Genomic DNA, 20,456 nt, shown 5'->3' on the forward strand with positions numbered 1-20,456 from the left:
GCTGTGGTAGCCATGCTGGTTAAGTGTGAATTTAATTCTAAATAAATCACTGACAGTGTCATTAGCAAAGCACCCCCAACCTATCACACCTCCTCCTCCATGCTTCACGGTGGGAACCACACATGCGGAGATCATCCACTCACCTACTCTGCGTCTCACAAAGCCACGGCGGTTGGAATAAAAAAAAATCTAATGTCCATTGCTAGTGTTTCTTGGCCAAAGCAAGTCTCTTCTTATTATTGGTGTCCTTTAGTGGTGCTTTCTTTGCAGCAATTCAACCATGAAGGCCTGATTCACACAGTCTCCTCTGAACAGTTGATGTTGAGATGTGTCTGTTACTTGAACTTGAACTGAAGCATTTATTTGGGCTGCAATCTGAGGTGCAGTTAACTCTAATGAACTTATCCTCTGCAGCATAGATAACTCTGGGTCTTCCTTTCCTGTGGTGATCCTCATGAGAGCCAGTGTCATCATAGCCCTTGATGGTTTTTGCGACTGCACTTGAAGATACCTTTAAAGTTATTTACATTTTCTGTATTGACTGACCTTCAAAGTAATGATGGACTGTCGTTTCCTTAGCTTTTTTGAGCTGTTCTTGCCATAATATGGACTTGGTCTTTTACCAAATAGGGCTATCTTCTGTATACCACCCCTACCTTGTCACAACACAACTGATTGTTTCAAACGCATTAAGAAGGAAAGAAATTCCACAAATTAACTTTTAACATAGCACACCTGTTAATTGAAATGCATTCTAGGTGACTACCTAATGAAGCTGGTTGAGAGAATGCCAAGATTGTGAAAAGCTGTCATCAAGGCAAAGGGTGGCTACTTTGAAGAAGCATTTCAAGGTCCTGGAGTGGCCTAGCCAGTCTCCAGATCTCAACCCCATAGAAAATCTTTGGAGGGAGTTGAAAGTCCGTGTTGCCCAGCAACAGCCCCAAAACATCACTGCTCTAGAGGAGATCTGCATGGAGGAATGGGCCAAAATACCAGCAACAGTGTGTGAAAACCTTGTGAAGACTTACAGAAAACGTTTGACCTCTGTCATTGCCAACAAAGGGTATATAACAAAGTATTGAGATAAACTTTTGTTATTGACCAAATACCTATTTTCCACCCTAATTTGCAAATAAATTCATTAAAAATCCTACAATATGATTTTCTGGATTTTTTGTCTTCTCATTTTGTCTGTCATAGTTGAAGTGTACCTATGATGAAAATTATAGGCCTCTCTCATCTTTTTAAGTGGGAGAACTTGCACAATTGGTGGCTGACTAAATACTTTTTTGCCCCACTGTATGTACAAATAAATGTACATTTCAATTTATGATGATAATGTACACATTCAGTATTTCTCACTAGTTTAACCATTTACATTTACTAAATGCTCTTATGCACAATTTAACCGGGCGCTTTAGAGAGATCTCCCACAATGACAATCACCCTGCCTATATATTATAACCTGTCAAGCCATAGTATTGATATTATTCTATTCATTGTTATTTCAGACCACATTGTATGAACAATACAATTGGATAAATACAGCTTTATTGGACAATTTCATAGCTAAACCTTTTTTTAAATTGTTAAACTGCAATCAAGATTAAAGACTGAGGAACAGCCTCTCTCACACATCTCCAGAACACATACTTTATCTTTGCCTAGTCACACCAGTGATAATTCCCTAAGCTTCTCAACCTCTTCAACGCACCATTACAATATGGGAGTGATTCCAGGCAAGTTCATTTGCAACATGACCAATAGAACATTTCAATTAGATTTTGGAACCAGGATTTTCTTATAGGATCCTATAGGATTCCAATACAAGAATCCAATAGAAAGATCCTATCAGATATTGGAACCAGTCCTGTTGTACTCCTATAGGATTATATTCTATTAGCTAAAATCATATAGCCTATTCATATAGCCTAAAATCACCATGGCCTGTTCATTGCCTTACCTCTCTTATCCTACCTCATTTGCACACACTGTATATAGACTTTTTCTACTGTATTATTGACAGTATGTTTGTTTATTCCATGTGTAACTCTGTGTTGTTGTATGTGTTGACCTGCTTTGCTTTATCTTGGCCAGGTCGCAGTTGTAAATGAGAACTTGTTCTCAACTAGCCTACCTGGTTAAATAAAGGTGAAATGAATAAATAAATAAATATAGGCTAGGTCCCAAAATCTGATTTTTGATTTTTTGAGTAGTGCTTCCTGTATTATTCATCAGCCTAAATATGTAATATCATTAATGGAGAGATATTGCACACGTCTAGACTGTAGTCAGCTAATTTACTTATCATCTGATGATTTTGCACTTTCAATCACAACGTGACCAATTTTAGATTTCTTAGATGGTTTGCAAATTCTTTGCCCATGAATCTGAAAGTTTAGCTACGCATTTCTATAAGGCAATGTCAGGCTAAGTAGAAAAATTGCTAAAAGTCAAGTGGAAGGTGATACCAAATACATTTTCTATGGATATGCAGTGGACCCTGGTCCATCAATGACTAATGAATAAATCACAGTGCCTGGGAAAGGAGCTCCTTAAGGCGATACAGCAGCCCTTGATGGCCAGCTGGTGTCAAAGCATTTTATTTGTTACAGGTTGACAAAATAAAGAATCCTCATAATTTCTCAGGCTGAAAGTTTGGTATGGTTTGACAGAGTTTGTCTTTCAGTGCAGGAGAAGAATAGCCTGGTGAACCCAGAATGAACGCTACGTGAGAAGGATGAGGAGAGCCACATTCCTGTCTACATGCTGAGAATGTCAAGTATTTAACAGCATAATTAGAGCCACTTCATCACTGGGACCCTCAACGGCCAGCCAGTCAGATAAACAATAGATAATACATCCCCATCAGCATGCTCTGAATTCTAACACGGCCCAATTAATCAAAAGAGAATGTTCAAGTTGAGTGGTTTATTTATTAGTCTTACATAATGCAGATCATGTATTCACTTGTAATTTTCATAATTACTTAGAAAAACTGTTTATATAATGATATACCTAGGCAACACAATTACAGAGAATGATGAATCACAGTAGTAATACTGTAGAGCTTTTGCAGTATAATCTTTACAGTACATGATTTCACAGAGACTTGTGTTTTTTTAATTCACATCCCATTGAAAGTTTAGACTATTTCAATATTTGAATATGTTTCCTTCAAACTGATTTCTGAATACAGATGTGTGAATGGGTAGGAGGATGATATCCAATAAGACATTCACATTGTATCTCTTAAAGCAAGCAGCGGCTCAGTGTGGGTGCGTGTCTACATGTGTGTGTGTGAGAGAGAGAGAGCAGCTCTCTGTCTGTAACAGACTGAGAATCAGTGATTAATAGGCAGACGGCGAAAGCAAGGTTGTATTTTTGTTGCAATGCAATGCAATTTCTCCATTCCTTCAAATATAATTGTTTTCTTACATTCTAGTGCACAAAGAAAGAGACCCTGACCTTGCATACATCTGTAGTTAACACTTGGGAGAAATGTTTTCCTTTTATGATCAGCTTATGTGGTGCAAGGCAATGACCTACCACTTGCTTTCTGGTATGTTCCTCTGGTACATTCCTTACCTCAATCACATATACAGTATGTTCCCACCACACTAAATGTTTCTATGTCCATTGGAGTAAAACAATACTCAAACTACTAATCTGTTGCTTGCACACACAACAAAGCTTCCTGAAGCGAGACATTTGTCCACAAAGCTTGAAGAAATGGCTTTATGAGCTTCTATTCAACACCTGACATGACCCCAAAGCAAAGAGTAATTTCATGAAGACATCCTCTTTTTCCCTTCATCAATGGTTATCTTATGAGTAATAAACAGTGCCATATATATACATACATGTGTATAAGGCTCTGGTAATAACAGTTCACCACATAAATTGAATCAAAACAATATAAAATGAGGCCATAATTGAGTTCATGTTTAATTTGATGAATTAAAGGATCTACCTACTAAGGACAGTTATAGCACAGGAAGACATGACCAATTTGAATAATAACAAGGTATTGAATTGCATGACAATAACACCCTACACAGACATCATGTTAGTGTGCTATCTGAATGAACTCCTGCATCCTACGAACAGTCTCTCATCAATTCAACATCTCATGAATAGAATAAGCTGCTAAAAGTATTTTCTATAGAGAGTAAGTTCACTGATTCAAATGAGTGAAAACAAATGTATTATTTATTCCCTCCTTAATGGAGATCATGGGGGGATTGACGGTCTGTATTTATCTCGCAGGTACAAAGCGGTGGGTGAAGCAGTACAGCTTGAACCTGTTAAGACCCCTATGATAAATTATGAGAAGGCAGCACAAGTTATTGAAGACGGCCTCCAGTCTCCTTTTCACCTCGTTTATCATGTGATTTACTTGAACTTTCACATGTGGGCAGGCGTAAGGTCGAAGGGCAGGCATTATGTTGCAAAAGTGGGCATGTTCGTATGCTGGCTTATACTAGCTCGGTCAAAAACACACACACATCACCATTTGAACAACGGGCTACACAGACGTCTCTGACAGCGAGAGCAGCTTTGTGTCTAACTACATCGCAAGGAAGATTTGCTTCCCTATAGGAAGATCTGGAGAGAGAATTCCAACAAATCCAACCATATACACTACATGACCAAAAGTATGTGGATCTGCTCGACGAACAACTCATTCCAAAATCATGGGCATTAATATGGAGTTGGTCCACCCTTTGCTGCTATAACAGCCTCCACTCATCTGGAACGCTTTCCACTAGATGTTGGAACATTGCTGTGGGTACTTGCTTCCATTCAGCCATGAGCAATAATGAAGTCGGCACTGATGTTGGGTGATTAGGCCTGGCTCGCAGTCTGCATTCCAATTAATCCCAAAGGTGTTGATGGGGTTGAGGTCAGGGCTCTGTGCAGGCCTGTCAAGTTCTTCCACAACGATCTCAACAAACCATTTCTGTATAGACCTCACTTTGTGAACAGGGGCATTTTCATGCTGAAACAGTAAAGGGCCTTCCTCAAAATGTTTGAAGCACACAATTGTCTAGAATGTCATGGTATGCTGTAGCGTTAAGATTTCCCTTCACTGAAACTAAGGGGCCTAGCCCAAACCATGAAAAACAGCCCCAGACCATTATTCCTCCTCCACCAAACGTTACAGTTGGCATTGGGCAGGTAGCATTCTCCTGGCATCCGCCAAACCCAGATTTGTCCGTCAGACTGCCAGATGGTGAAGCGTGATTCATCACTCCAGAGAATGTGTTTCTACTGCTCCAGAGTCCAATGGTGGCGAGCTTTACACCACTCCAGTCGACGCTTGGCGTTCAGCATGGTGATCTTAGAAATCGGTAGTGAGTGTTGCAACCGAGGACAGATGATTTTTATGCGCTACGCGCTTCAGCACTCAGCGGTTTTGTTCTGTGAGCTTGCATGGCCTACCACTTTCCGGCTGAGCTGTTGTTGCTCCTAGACGTTTCCACTTCACAATAACAGCACTTACAGTTGACCGGGGCAGCTTTAGCAGGGCATACATTTGACGAGCTGACTTGTTGGAAAGGTGGCATCCTATGATGGTGCCACATTGAAAGTCACTGAGCTCTTCAGTAAGGCCATGCTATTGCCAATGTTTGTCTATGGAGATTGCATGGCTGTGTGCTAGATTTTATACACCTGTCAGAAACGGGTGTTGCTGAAATAGCCAAATCCATTAATTTGACGGGGTGTCCACATACTTTTGTTTATATAGTGTATGTTTGAGGCATTGGCTTCTAGTGACAAAGAAGATGTGAGTTCGGGAAATAAAGTTCAACGACTGCCCCGCGACATATGTGAATGTTATGTAACCTTATGTATCCGAGCTACCATCGTGATAGCTATCTAACGTTAGCTTGCTAAATGTATCTCTAGCTAGCAGAGAAGCAGCGGAGGAGAGAGGAAAAACACATTTGGCAAAGAGAATCTGAGTAGGGGGAGAAAAACTGGGGCACATGTCGTGGTATTTCTAACCAAAGGGAGAGACTGTATTCTTCAAAACAACTATTTATAAGATTTGCAAAAATGAAGTAATCAATAACAACCACTCAACAGTGCATCGTTAGGAAAGCTCAATGAAAAGAGTTGTCTCTCTCCTCTTATAGAAAAAGAACAACCTATTTTGTCGACGTGGCAGTTTAGCAGACCGGTGGAAACAGGGACGGAACATGGTGTGTAAAAGCTGATTTAGCTTGTCTGTGCAGATTAAGATAGCTGACGTTGCCACCATTGACCGTTCCTTCCTGCATGTTTCCACACATCTAAGTTCCTGTGGATTGTTAAAACAGGATGTCACATACTACAGTCACACCCAAATGGCTCTTATCTGTAGGCCCTGACCCATGACCAAGTCACAAAAGACGAAGCTGTATCAGCAAAATACTAACATATAACAACAGACAATTCTCCAAGTAAAACAGCATAGTATAACTAATTAAACAGTATAGTATGTAATTATTATTTAATTTGCACCGCACACATCCCAATGGGCTTGCCTTGTGATGCTGCTCCAGCAACTACAACAAACAAATTCCATGAAACTGGTATTTTGGAGAGCTGAGTGCATTCCTTGTTGTTGCCCATTGTCTACGAGAGACGCTGAGCCGCCCGCCTTTAGACATCCATCTGGACCAGCGTCATGACAGGGGGAGCCTCTGCCACCTTGGCCTTGCGGGGTAGCAGGTTGGCCAGGCTCCTGAAGGAGGGTGTGGCATGCAGCAGCTCTTTGAGGCCCGCGCGGTACTCACGGCGGATTATGCAGTAGAGCACAGGGTTGAGGCAGCTGTTGGTGTGAGCCAGACACACAGTCAGCGGGAAGGTGTAGTTCTGGACGTTGTAATATGCGTTGCTGAAGTGCACCAGGTCAAACTTAATCAGCGCGCCCCACAGCGTCAGCGCCTGGTTGGGCAGCCAGCACAAGAAAAAGGACAGCACCACGATGGCCACCGACTTGGTTACTTTGGACCGGCGCTTGTGGCGGCCTTCCGAGCCCTCTGAGCTGGCCGCTCCACTGATGTGTTGGCTCAGCACAAAGCGCAGCAGTAGCAGGTAGCACACAGTGATGACCACCAAGGGAATAACAAAGCCCAGCAGTACTTTCTGTAGCTGGTACAGCCCCAGGAGCAGCTGAGGGTTCCACCTGCCTGACTCAGGGAATCGCACCAAACACAGTTCCTCGTCGTATAGCTGGGCACTAGTGGAGTAGATGGCGTGGGGCAGGGTGGCTAGCAGCGACACTACCCAGATGCCCAGGCTGATCCACTTGGCGCTGGCTGCCGCCGTACGCCTGCTGTGCATCTTGAGGGCCGAGGTCACTGCGTAGTATCGCGCCACACTCATGGCAGTCAGGAAGAAGACGCTGGCATACATGTTCATGATGGTCACGGAGCTGATGATCTTACACATTACTTTGCCGAAGGGCCAGCGGAAGTCCAAAGCCGTGTCAATAGCCCAAAAGGGGAGCGTGAGAACAAACTGCAGGTCGGTGAGAGCCAAGCCCATTACAAAGCAGTTGATTGAGGACTGCTTCTGACTGTGGTGTGAGTGAAGCAGGTAGAGTGCTAGAGAGTTCCCCACTAGCCCCAGTGCACACACGACAGAGTACACCAGAGCTATCATTACACGTACTGTGATGCTGGAACCATCTCCCTGAAGCTCCAGTATAGATTCCTTGCTTAAGAAGTGTAGCCAGCAGCGCAGCGACAGGTTGCCAGTAGAGCCACCGTAACCCAGTCCTGCATTATCCTCCAGTACTTGCTCACACACCTCTGGTACCAGGGTCTGCACACTGTCATTTGGTTGCATGGCGGACTTATTCATTCACAAATCACTCAGCATGGCATGTTGGAGTCCTCTTATGCTCAGGAGTAGAAATTGGTAGGAGATGCCACATTCATGATGAGGGGGAAAAAAGCAGCCTACATGTTACTTAGAACATACCTGTCCTATTCATTTTCTCTGTGGAGCTGTCTTTTTGCTAAATCCAAGTTGTTCTCCACTGTATAGGTCTGTCCTCTGCAACGCGTAGCGTATCGTCTCTCATTCACTTCACTTAGCTCGGTGGACTCACCTCTCATTCTTTTATAGATTCCGCAGGCACGCGCAAGGTTCAGGCTCGTAATCACCACCACAGCTTCTCGCCTGTCTCCGTTAGAAACAACCCAGAAAATGCCTTGGTCGTCCTCCAATGTCTGTGCACATATCCCACTCATCATAAATACATCTCAGTACTTTCTGACATTGAATTTAAATCTTGTTTGCTGTGTGTCTTCAATTTGTTTGGTGTGTGTAAATGTGTCATGGAGTGAGCTCCGTGGCGTTATTGAATTAATTTGGGATTAAACAAAACAAACAAACAACACATTTATTCACCTGAACTGCCCTCTCTTCCTCAGAATAAACAGAGATATTATCAGCCTTGACTCAAGGTATTTTAACATCTACTTCTCTTTTTCTCAGCGCTTGAAACGTGCTGGAACAGAGAGTATGGGGAGAGAAAAGAGGCGGCACACTGTTAGCCTACTGCTCAAGTTATTACCTCGGGGATCAAATTGGACAATTGGAAAATTACCAGATATAACTAATTTAAAAATAAATAAAAAATTACCAGCTCGTTATAGTTGTTTTACAAAGGGCAACAACAACAAAAATACCAGTATTGTTTCCAACTGACTCAATTCTTTAACTCTCAGGCAAGGTTAATCATCAAAAGAGCATGCTTTTACAGAATTACCTATTCTTTAACCCCCTCTCCACAACAACCTTTGCAGCTGATAGGCATCAATTGACCGAGTCTGGGCACGAATGTGATTGACTGGGTTTTAACCCAGGTCGTCTGTGTGCTACAAGACTGTATTAGCCTGCTGACCTAAAGCCTAGGCATTACATTAGCTTGGGGAGCTAACACAAATTTTCAGGTCTCATGGCACATGAGCATGGTTCACTTAACCACTTCGTTACACTTAGAAATCAGACAGTCATGGGACTAGGGATTAATAGCAGGTGTTTAGAAGGATAAAGCTGTCATATTATTTAATCTGAAATGTTTTCCTGGGGCACATTGGCAGATTCTCCCCAGTGCTTTCAGACAGGTCTCATAGACTAGACGTAAGAGAATACATGTAAATCCAGTTTCTCAAATGAGTATGATATGTTACTTTTGACATGGTTACATAAAGACAGAAGGTTACTTAAGGCAAAAACGAAAGGAGGGTGGTTGGTCAGGGTGGGTGGGCGTATAATGCGAACTTCTGGCAACCCAAAGGTTGCATGTTCGAATTTCATCACGGCCAACTTTAGCATTTGAGCTAATTATCAACTTTTCAACTACTTACTACTTTTTAGCTACTTTGCAACTACTTAACAAGTTATCTAACCCTTCCCCTAATTCATACCTTAACCCTTTTATCTGACCCTAACCTTAACCCTTTTACCTAACTCTTAACCTTAACCCTAACCCCTAACCCCTAGCCTAGCTAACGTTAGCCACTTAGCTAATGTTCGCCACAAAAAAATTGCAATTCATAACAAATCATTCATTTCGCAAATTCTTAACATATTGTACGTTTTGCTAATTTGTAGCATATTGTACGTTTAGCAAATTCGTAACATATCATACGAAATGGATGATGGACATCCACAAATTAATACATACCATAAGAAACGTAACATACTGTATCACACTAAATGGAGTGTCTCAGATTTACGTACAGAATAATACGCAATGCTCTGAGACCAGGTTGTTTCAGAAGGTAGAGATGAAAGTGGTCATCATGAGTGAAATTGTGGATGCATTCTGAGAATAAATAGGTGAGAATGCGGCGATTTCATTTTTTCAACTAAAAGCTGATAAATATACAACCAATTACAACCAGTAAACTGTTAAATATCCAATATTTTATCAATAATCTATTCAGTGAAGTAACCATTGTGTTTGTAACAGTTTAAACAAACTCCTGGCTATAGAAAGAAACCTTAAGAGAATGTAGACTGTTAATGGCAGCCAAAGTAAAATTAGGACCATCTTTCCGGCACAGCATGGTTGAGGCCGAATCAACAGGGTCAGAAGAGAGCTTGTCTATGAGAAACTAATAAATTAATTGTAAATAATTAGTATTCCAATGAGGGGATACAGAGCAATCAAACATATTCAAATCTTCCATAATAAAAGTAGTCTGGAACGGGGTTTCCCAAACCCGGTCCTGAGGCCCCCCTGGGTGCATGTTTTGTTTTTTGCCCTAGCACTACACAGCTGATTCAAATAATCAAAGCTTGATGATGAGTTGGTTATTTGAATCAGCTGTGTAGTGCTAGGGCAAACACCAAAACGTGTACCCAGGGGGGCCTCAGGACCGGGTTTGGGGAACCCTGGTCTGGCAGATGTTTCTACACTAACCACTTGAATAATGTAGCTGGATCTTTTCTGCTATTAGACCAAGATCATACACACAATCTACAACACATACTAAAATAACCCTGTTATATCCCCAAGTCACACATAGTCATGGAATAGTTCTTTCAGACTTTTCTCACATGTTCTTCTGACACACTAGCCATCACATCTGATGTCATGCATTACAAATGCTCCAGTAACACTATTTCTGAAAAGAAGAACTTGGTACATTTGACTTGTGTGTTTCGATGTGAAATCCTTGAGAAAAGTGGCTGTTGCATTGATGAGAATACCTGCCGTTTCCCTGGGAGGATGAATAGGAAGAACATTGTGTTATTGTTGAAGGTAGCAAGCACAATACAGTATATCAATGCAAATGTATACTGAGTAAAGTTAGTAAAAACGTACAGTACATTGTCTTCCAAAAATGTCTCGAAAATCAAATCAAATTGTATTGGTCACATACACGTGTTCAGCAGATTTTATTGTGGGTGTAGCGAAATGCTTGTGCTTCTAGTTCTGACAGTGCAGCAATATCCAACAAGTAATATCTAACAATGTCACAACAAATACCTAATACACACACGTCTAAATTAAGGAACGGAATTAAGAATATATAAATATATGGATGAGCAATGTTAGAGCGGCATAGACTAAGATACAGTAGATAGTATAGAATACAATATATACATATGAGATGAGTAATGCAAGATTTGCAAACATTGTTAAAGTGACTAGTGTTCCATTTATTAAAGTGGCCAATGATTTCAAGTCTGTGTATGTAGGCAGCAGCCTCTCTGTGCTAGTGATGGCTATTTAACAGTCTGATGACCTTGAGATAGAAGCTGTTTTTCAGTCTCTCGTTCCCAGCTTTGATGCACCTGTACTGACCTTGCCTTCTGGATGATAGTGGGGTGAACAGGCAGTGGCTCGGGTGGTTGTTGTCCTTGATTATCTTTTTGGCCTTTCTGTGACATCGGGTGCTGTAGGTGTCCTGGAGGGCAGGTAGTTTGCCCCCAGTGATGCGTTGTGCAAACCGCACCACCCTCTGGAGAGCCCTCCGGTTGTGGGCGGTGCAGTTGCCGTACCAGGCGGTGATACAGCCCGACAAGATGCTCTCAATTGTACATCTGTAAAAGTTTGTTATAGTTGTTTTACAAAGGGCAACAACAACAAAAATACCAGTATTGTTTCCAACTGACTCAATTCTTTAACTCTCAGGCAAGGTTAATCATCAAAAGAGCATGCTTTTACAGAATTACCTATTCTTTAACCCCCTCTCCACAACAACCTTTGCAGCTGATAGGCATCAATTGACCGAGTCTGGGCACGAATGTGATTGACTGGGTTTTAACCCAGGTCGTCTGTGTGCTACAAGACTGTATTAGCCTGCTGACCTAAAGCCTAGACATTACATTAGCTTGGGGAGCTAACACAAATTTTCAGGTCTCATGGCACATGAGCATGGTTCACTTAACCACTTCGTTACACTTAGAAATCAGACTTGATTGAGTTGGAGGCGTGTATGGCCACTCAGTTATGAGTGAACAGGGAGTACAGGAGGGGGCTGAGCATGCACCTTTGTGGGGATCCGCGAAGTGGAGATGTTGTTTCCTACCTTCACCCCTGGGGGCGGCCCATCAGGAAGTCCAGGACCCAATTGCACGGGGTGGGGTTCAGGCCCAGGGCCTCAAACTTAATGATGAACTTGGAGGGTATGGTATTGAATGCTGAGCTATAATCAATGAACAGCATTCTTACATAGGTATTCCTCTTGTCCAAATGGGAGTGTGATGGCGATTGCATCGTCTGTGGACCTATTGGGGCGGTAAGCAAATTGAAGTGGGTCTACGGGGCGATAGTCATTTTGTCATTAACAATGTCCTTCATTGAGATTTTCCCCTGAGTCATTAACCCACTGGTGCCCAGTAAACAGTACAGTACAGAATACAACAGATAATGTTCCCTCTTCCGGTTCATTGTGACGCCAATAGTGGCTTTCATATTAGACCGCTATGATCTGGATGGATCTGGATGGAGCTCCTCCAAATCCATCTGCATGATGAACGTCATCTTGTTTGCTTTCACATTACGATTAACAATGGCTCTGATTGCTTCCTTCCTAGAATGTTTATTTTCACAGTACTGGAGAAATGCAAATTGTGTGGTGTGACCTAGAGTGGTGTGTGACCTAGAGTGGTGTGTGACCTAGAGTGGTGTGTGGCCTCTAGTGGTGTGTGGCCTCTAGTGGTGTGTGACCTAGAGTGGTGTGTGACCTACACTGGTGTGTGACCTAGAGTGGTGTGTGACCTACACTGGTGTGTGACCTAGAGTGGTGTGTGACCTAGAGTGGTGTGTGACCTAGAGTGGTGTGTGGCCTCTAGTGGTGTGGACCTAGAGTGGTATGTGACCTAGAGTGGTATGTGACCTAGAGTGGTATGTGACCTAGAGTGGTATGTGACCTAGAGTGGTATGTGACCTAGAGTGGTGTGTGACCTAGTGTGGTGTGTGACCTAGAGTGTTGTGTGACCTAGAGTGTTGTGTGACCTAGAGTGGTGTGTGACCTAGAGTGGTGTGTGACCTAGAGTGGTGTGTGACCTAGAGTGGTGTGTGACCTAGAGTGGTGTGTGACCTAGAGTGGTGTGTGACCTAGAGTGGTGTGTGACCTAGAGTGGTGTGTGACCTAGAGTGGTGTGTGACCTAGAGTGGTGTGTGACCTAGAGTGGTGTGTGACCTAGAGTGGTGTGTGACCTAGAGTGGTGTGTGACCTAGAGTGGTGTGTGACCTAGAGACGGTCAGTAAAACCAGCATGGTGTTTATCTTGTGTGCTGCTGCCTGGGTTAGACACAGGTCGTAGTGATTCACAGTGGGGTTGGCTTTGCTCTAAAGTGCTGTTCTTGGATCTGAATATTATGGCACAGTAATAGTCATTTAGAACTTTTCTGAAGTAATGTTTTCTGAGTCCGCCTTCTCGTGAGCCTTGCAGAGTCAGTATGCTATTGTCAAACGTATCAATTCAAATGAATGAAACTAAAATGGATGTTATTATCCTGTCGAAAGCTAATTAGGACATGTTTCATGTCAGATCCCAAGGTAGGAACTTCCGGGAAGAGAGAGCCAGTAGCTAGTGTTTGGCATTTGCACAGATGGCCAGATATTGACATTTTGTAAAGCATTATGTCAGTAGACAGAGGATAGTCAAGCTGTAACATCACACAGACACTAAGGCCACGGCACAGGTTAATCCTATCAAACACCAAGATGAGCGCACCTGTGAAGTTCGATAAACCTGCAGACTTTAATCTCTTTATTGTATATCTCAGACCGTACATTCAGTGATTAGCTAGCTATCTTATATACATTTTTGCATCTGTAATATTTGTTGAATCATACCATACACCTCAAACAGAAATTAACAGAACCACAACTTGGCGTAAAATCACAAATGGAACTATTCTTTCTGTTGTCCCTTTCCTGATGGAGGTAATGAACATTTACTCCACTCCACCAAAGTGAAAGGAGGTATTAATCATTTTTGGTTTGGTTTCATTTGCCCATGTGACTCTCATTCAAAAATAAATAAGCAAAGAGAAAGTTTAAACCACTCAATAGCTTTTCATGGAGTTTAATACAAGCACTGAGTTTATCTGGTTCAGCAATGCACTTCAAAACAGAAAAGCAATTTGCAGGATTAAAGGGGCAATCTGGGATTTGCCACTTGTTTTGGTAAACAGCTGAGGGATGGGGCTGGAGTAATGTAACCACTCACCAATTTATAGACAGAGCTATAGATGCAAGGAGCTATTAATGCATGGACTGACCATCCATGAGAATCTACACAGTGTTTGAATGATGTAAAATAAGCTTATATTTTGGGTCCTGATGGGTTAAGAGAGTTGAAATAATCTCGTGAGGCATTTATAAATTAAATTCTTCAATAATCAATGGAATTGTTCATTTAAAAGTCCAAAAATGTATGCTTTAATCCTGGATTGCCCCTTTAATAAACAAGTGAAATCAAGGACATCTCTTTGACTGTGTCCTTTTTTTTTGTCCCTCTCAGGGTCTGACTTAGTGGGATATGACCCGTGGTAGGAAAACTCTATGCTGGTGGAAGATGGACAATCAAAGTGGGTCACAGAGAAGCTGATTACAAATGCTGGTCGCTGAGCTACTCTCCCCATGATTAAAGGCTGAGAGATGAGAGGCGCCACGGCAGATAACGATTGACACAAACAATCGTTGGGGTGTGCGTCTGCAGACATACACACACACACAAGTCATTCATGTCAACTTGGTCAAATGAGGGAAAGGGGGATACCTAGTCAGTTGTGCAACTGAAATGTGTCTTCCGCAATTAACCCAACCCCTCTGAATCAGAGTGGTGCAAAGGGCTGCCTTAAAACCTGTTGAGGATAGAGGGCGCTATTTTCACTTTGGGGAAAAATCGTGCCCAATTTAAACGGCCTCGTACTCTATTCTTGCTCGTACAATATGCATATTATTATTACTATTGGATAGAAAACACTCTCAAGTTTCTAAAACCGTTTGAATTATATCTGTGAGTAAAACAGAACTCATTTTGCAGCAAACTTCCTGTCAGAAAGTGAAAAATCTGAAATCGAGGCTCTGTTCCAGGGCCTCCCTATCAATTTGCTTGAAATGTATGACTATACATGCACTTCATACGCCTTCCACTAGATGTCAATAGGCAGTGAGAGGTGAAATGGGGAGTCTAGCTATATCTATGGTCAAAAGAGAGGTCTTGGAATGACATGACCCCAATTTCCTTTGTTCAGGAAGACGCGGGAAGGACATCAGCTTTGGCTTCTGAAAAGCTTTCCTTATAGACGGCTAATATCTCCGGCTTTGATTTTATTTGATAAATGTGATAATATCATCGTAAAGTATGTTTTTTCAATATAGTTTTATCAGATTATTGAAATTTTTTCGGGAGTTTTGGCGTGTTCCGTTCTCTGCGTTTGGTGACGATGGACAGCTTCGCGCCACTTGGCAAGTTTTGGTTGCTAAATCAACAGACGAAGAGGACATTCTAAATCCAAACAACGATTGTTCTGGACAAAGGACCCCTTGTACAAGATTCTGATGGAAGCTCACCAAAAGTAGGACCCATTTATGATCTTATTTCGTATTTCTGTCAAATGTTTACTATTAGTTTCCGCCCAGATTTTGGGCGCTCTCTCGCTATAACGTAAGATGTATGTCGTACTAAAGTTATTTTTAGAATTCTAACACGGCGATTGCATTAAGAACTAGTGTATCTATCATTTCCTGTACAACATGTATTTTTTAGTAAAGTTTATGATTAGTTATTTGGTCAGAATAGGTGAGTGTCAGAAATATATCCGGAGATTCTGGAAAATAGTTGCTACGTTTTCACAATGTATAACCACGGATTTCAGCTCTAAATATGCACATTTTCGAACAAACCATATATGTATTGTGTAATATGATGTTATAGGACTGTCATCTGATGAAGTTTATGAAGGTTAGTGAAATAATTAATATCTTTTGCTGGTTTTGTCGCTATCGCTACTGTTGCCTTGAATCAATGCTGTTGTGTGGTTGGCTATTGTAGTAAGCTAATATAATGCTATATTGTGTTTTCGCTGTAAAACACTTAAAAAATCTGAAATATTGGCTGGATTCACAAGATGTTTGTCTTTCATTTGCTGTACACCATGTATTTTTCATAAATGTTTTATGATGAGTATTTAGGTATTTCACGTTGGTCTCTATAATTACTCTGGCTGCTTCGGTGCTATTTGTGATGGTAGCTGTGATGGTAGCTGCAATGTAAAACTATGATTTATACCTCAAATATGCACATTTTTCGAACAAAACATAGATTTATTGTTTAACCTCTTGAGCCTATGGGGGCGCCATTTCGACTTTGTAAAAATGAGTTCCCAAATTAAACTGCCTCGTACTCAATTCTTGCTCGTACAATATGCATATTATTATTACTATTGGATAGAAAACACTCTAGTTTCTAAAACCGTTTGAATTATTTCTCTGAGTGAAACAGAACTCATTCTGCAGCACATTTCCTGTCAGGGAGTGAGATTTCAGAAATCGAGGTCCCTGTTCTGAGGTCAGTTTATAAGTCCCCATGTAAGCCATCGGGCTACATGCACTGCATACGCCTTCCTCTAGATGTCAGTAAGCGGTGAGAATTTGAATGGAGTCGATTGCGCAATCTGGGGCCCTATATAAGACCGTGGAACGGAAGTACCGTCCTTTTCAACGGTGCGCCTGGCGCATCAGGGACATCACTATGGCCTCCTGCAAAGCTTTCGTTTTAGCAGTTCTGTATCTCCGGTCATGTTTTTATTCGTCATAGTTGTTAAAGACATCATAAGGTAGTTAATTTAAACCGATTTATAGCAGTTTATATCAGTTTATTGCGATTTTCCTGGATTTCTTTGTCATGCGCTTTCACGAGTTGGACACCTCTCCAGTGGGTGGCTAACGTTAGCGGCTATTTCGACAGGACAAGAGGACATCTTTCAACCAAAAGACGATTGTTCTGGAGAAAGGACACCTTGCCCAAGATTCTGATGGAAGCTCAGCAAATAGTAAGCAGTCTTTATGCTGTTAATTCGTACTTATGTTGACAAATGTCAAATAATAATTCCGCCATGAATTATGGTGCGGTCTCGCTTTAGCGCACGCTGTATTGCGCAGTAACGTTAATTTTAAAAATCTAACACAGCGATTGCATTAAGAACTAATTTATCTTTCATTTGCTGTCCAATCTGTATTTTTTAGTCAAGTTTATGAATAGTTTTCGATTAGATTAGGTGCCTCTCCAAGATGGCGCCGGACAGATTGCTTGAAGTTTTGGCCACTAATCACATTGTATAACCACAATTTGTGCCGCTAAATATGCACATTTTCGAACAAACTCTATATGCATTGTGTAATATGATGTTATAGGACTGTCATCTGAAGAATTCTGAGAAGGTTAGTGAAAAAATGTATATATTTTGGTGGTTTATACGTTATCGCTATGTTTGGCTTGAATCAATGCTGTTGTGATGTTTGCTATTGTGGTAAGCTAATATAACGCTATATTGTGTTTTCGCTGTAAAACACTTAGAAAATCTGAAATATTGTCTGGATTCACAAGATCTGTGTCTTTCATTTGCTGTACGCTGTGTATTTTTAAGAAATGTTTTATGATGAGTAATTAGGTAATACACGTTGCTCTCTGTAGTTATTCTAGTCGCTTTGGTGAGAGTTGTGATGGTGGCTGCAATGGTAAACTATGATTTATACCTGAAATATGCAAATTTTTCTAACAAAACATATGCTATACAATAAATATGTTATCAGACTGTCATCTGATGAAGTTGTTTCTTGGTTAGTGGCTATTTATATCTTTATTTGGTCGAATTTGTGATAGCTACTGATGGAGTAAAAAAATGGTGGAGTAAGAAAGTGGTGTCTTTTGCTAACGTGGTTAGCTAATAGATTTACATATTGTGTCTTCCCTGTAAAACATTTTAAAAATCAGAAATGATGGCTGGTTTCACAAGATGTGTATCTTTCATCTGGTGTCTTGGACTTGTGATTTAATGATATTTAGATGCTAGTATTTACTTGTGACGCTATGCTAGGCTATGCTAGTCAGCTTTTTTACTGATGGGGGTGCTCCCAGATCCGGGTTTGGGAGGAACTAGAAGATAACATGTTATAAGACTGTCATCTGATGAAGTTGTTTCTTGGTTAGTTTGGTTGGTTCTTGGTTAGTTTGGTTGGTTTTGTGCAAGCTACCTGTGCTGTGAAAGAAATGTCTGTGCTTTTTTGTATTTGGGGGTGAGCTAACATAAATATACGTGGTGTTTTCGCTGTAAAACATTTTAAAAATCGGACATGTTGACTGGATTCACAAGATGTTTATCTTTCATTTGCTGTATTGGACTTGTTAATGTGTGAAAGTTAAATATTTCTCAAAAATATTTTTTGAATTTCGCGCTCTGCCTTTTCAGTGGAATGTGGGAGGAGTTCCGCTAGCGGAACCCCGGGGCTAGACAGGTTTTAATCCACATCTTCAGCACCCAGGGAACAATGGATTAACTGCTTTGCTCAGGGGGAGAATAACAGATTTTTACCTTGTTAGCTCAGGGATTTGATCCAGTAACCTTTTATCTACTGGCCCAACACTTTAACCACTAGGCTACCTAAACACCACTGTTAGGAAGGTTGGTATAGTGTCTTTGTCATTTCCACTGACTTACTACATATGTGTCAACAAGACACTATGCACTTGAAACTGAATAGCACATCTCCATCTCTCCAGCCTGTCCCCATCCCCAAACCCCTTGATGTTTCGTGTGCCAAATATTGTCAGACTAGCCAGACTATTTCAGAATTTAATATTAAATGATCAATTGGGGACCAAGAAGCACTGGAGAGAGAACACTTTTATTCACTCGCTGATGGGGTACTTTTTGTGTTCTGGGGTTCTATTGACAATCCAATGAGGCGAGGATTTACATTTGGTTGAGTTGTCAACTAACGTGAATTCAATGTGAAATCAACAAAACAATGTCACCAGGTCATTGGATTTAGGTTCAAAGTTGTGTGAAAAAAATACGAAATTCCGTTGATGACGTTTTTCAAATCCAATCCGTTTTCCAAGTTGATTCAATGTCATCACACTGCATTTTTGGGTTGAAATTACATGGAAACAACAATGATTCATCCAGGTTTTGCCCAGTGGGGTTGACTAGGAATGTCACACTAACAGACAAGGAAACAAACTCTGGCTGAGGGCATGTCATGGTCTGAGCATTGAGCAAGAGCACTGATTTTTGTATTTTGTCAGTGGAAGGTTATCTTACCTTTGCAATACCTTTGACCTAGTTCACTTTGGCTCACTGTCTCTCTCTGTAAATCCCTGTCATTTCAGACATTGTAATTATGCCACTGTGATATTTAAATTGTCAGCTTTTCATGCACTACAGAACTTTTGAGAAATCTTGTACTTTTTCTCTTGAACCACTTTTGAAATATTATTGGAATGAGCTACTTTTAAAAAAGTAACGAGACTACACTTTAAAATGTTTAGTTTATTTGAGACCGTTTTTGTCATGTTTAGCAAGATTATTAATAAAGTTATAGTATCATAGTATTCAAATTACATGAATAAAGCTCAGTTTTACACACCATCAGTTATGAAAAATAATAATTATTGTCTCTCTCAAAATACACAAACCTACACTGTCAATGTTAAAACAGTCAGAGGGCCAAGAGAAGCTCAATTCATCTTGAAAAATAAATTTTACAATATACAGAAATTCAGATTAAATCAGAAAACATCCTTGATACCATTTGAAAGGAAACTCTTTGAAGTTTGTGGAAATTTGAAGTTAATGTAGGAGAATATAACACATTAGATCTGGTAAAAGATAATATAGATAATTCATCATCTTTGAAATGCAAGAGAAAGGCCATTATATCACTTGGGAGTCTAGGCACAATTTAGATTTTGGCCACTAGATTGCAGCAGTGTATGTGCAACATTTTAGACTGATCCAATGAACCATTGCCTTACTGTTCAAGTCTGCCAAAGTGTGCCGAATTGGTCAATTGATACATTTTCAAGTACATAACTATAGAGAACATACAAAAATGATATGGTAATAAAACATGTAAGTTTACACACTCCCAGGAATGTCATAAATTATAGATAATTAGCTTCTGTACAGAAAAGACACTAACCTTCACACATCTAGATGGGGGGGGGGGGGGCAGACACAGCAGGGGTTCAAACTGTAGAACCCATTTGAATATAAAAATGGATTTTATCAAACAAAACTATGCTACATTTTATCTCTGGGACCCTCAGGATGACAAATCAGAGCAAGATTACTGAATGTAAGTACATTATTTACCTTCTGAGGTGAATGTATCAAACCAGTTGCCGTGATAAAAGTTTTTTTGTTGTTGTGCGCTCTCCTCAAACAATAGCATGGTATTTTTTTCACTGTAATAGCTA

At 40.8% G+C, this 20,456-nt stretch overlaps 1 protein-coding gene across 1 annotated transcript; it reads right to left on the bottom strand.

The window, feature by feature from the left end:
* Nucleotides 1-6,651: 6,651 nt before the first annotated feature.
* Nucleotides 6,652-7,842, bottom strand: LOC120052035 (relaxin-3 receptor 1-like). The gene has a single exon (XM_038998900.1). The coding sequence runs from the start codon at nucleotides 7,840-7,842 to the stop codon at nucleotides 6,652-6,654; it is 1,191 nt and encodes a 396-aa protein (XP_038854828.1).
* Between the last annotated feature and the right edge of the window lie 12,614 nt (nucleotides 7,843-20,456).

The sequence above is a fragment of the Salvelinus namaycush genome, chromosome 8 (genome assembly GCF_016432855.1).
Source record: "Salvelinus namaycush isolate Seneca chromosome 8, SaNama_1.0, whole genome shotgun sequence".
In the NCBI taxonomy this organism is placed as follows: domain Eukaryota; kingdom Metazoa; phylum Chordata; class Actinopteri; order Salmoniformes; family Salmonidae; genus Salvelinus; species Salvelinus namaycush.

Bases quoted from the DNA above. Each gene is read 5' to 3' on its own strand.
- LOC120052035 (XM_038998900.1), bottom strand. From the start codon at position 7,842: ATGCAACCAAATGACAGTGTGCAGACCCTGGTACCAGAGGTGTGTGAG.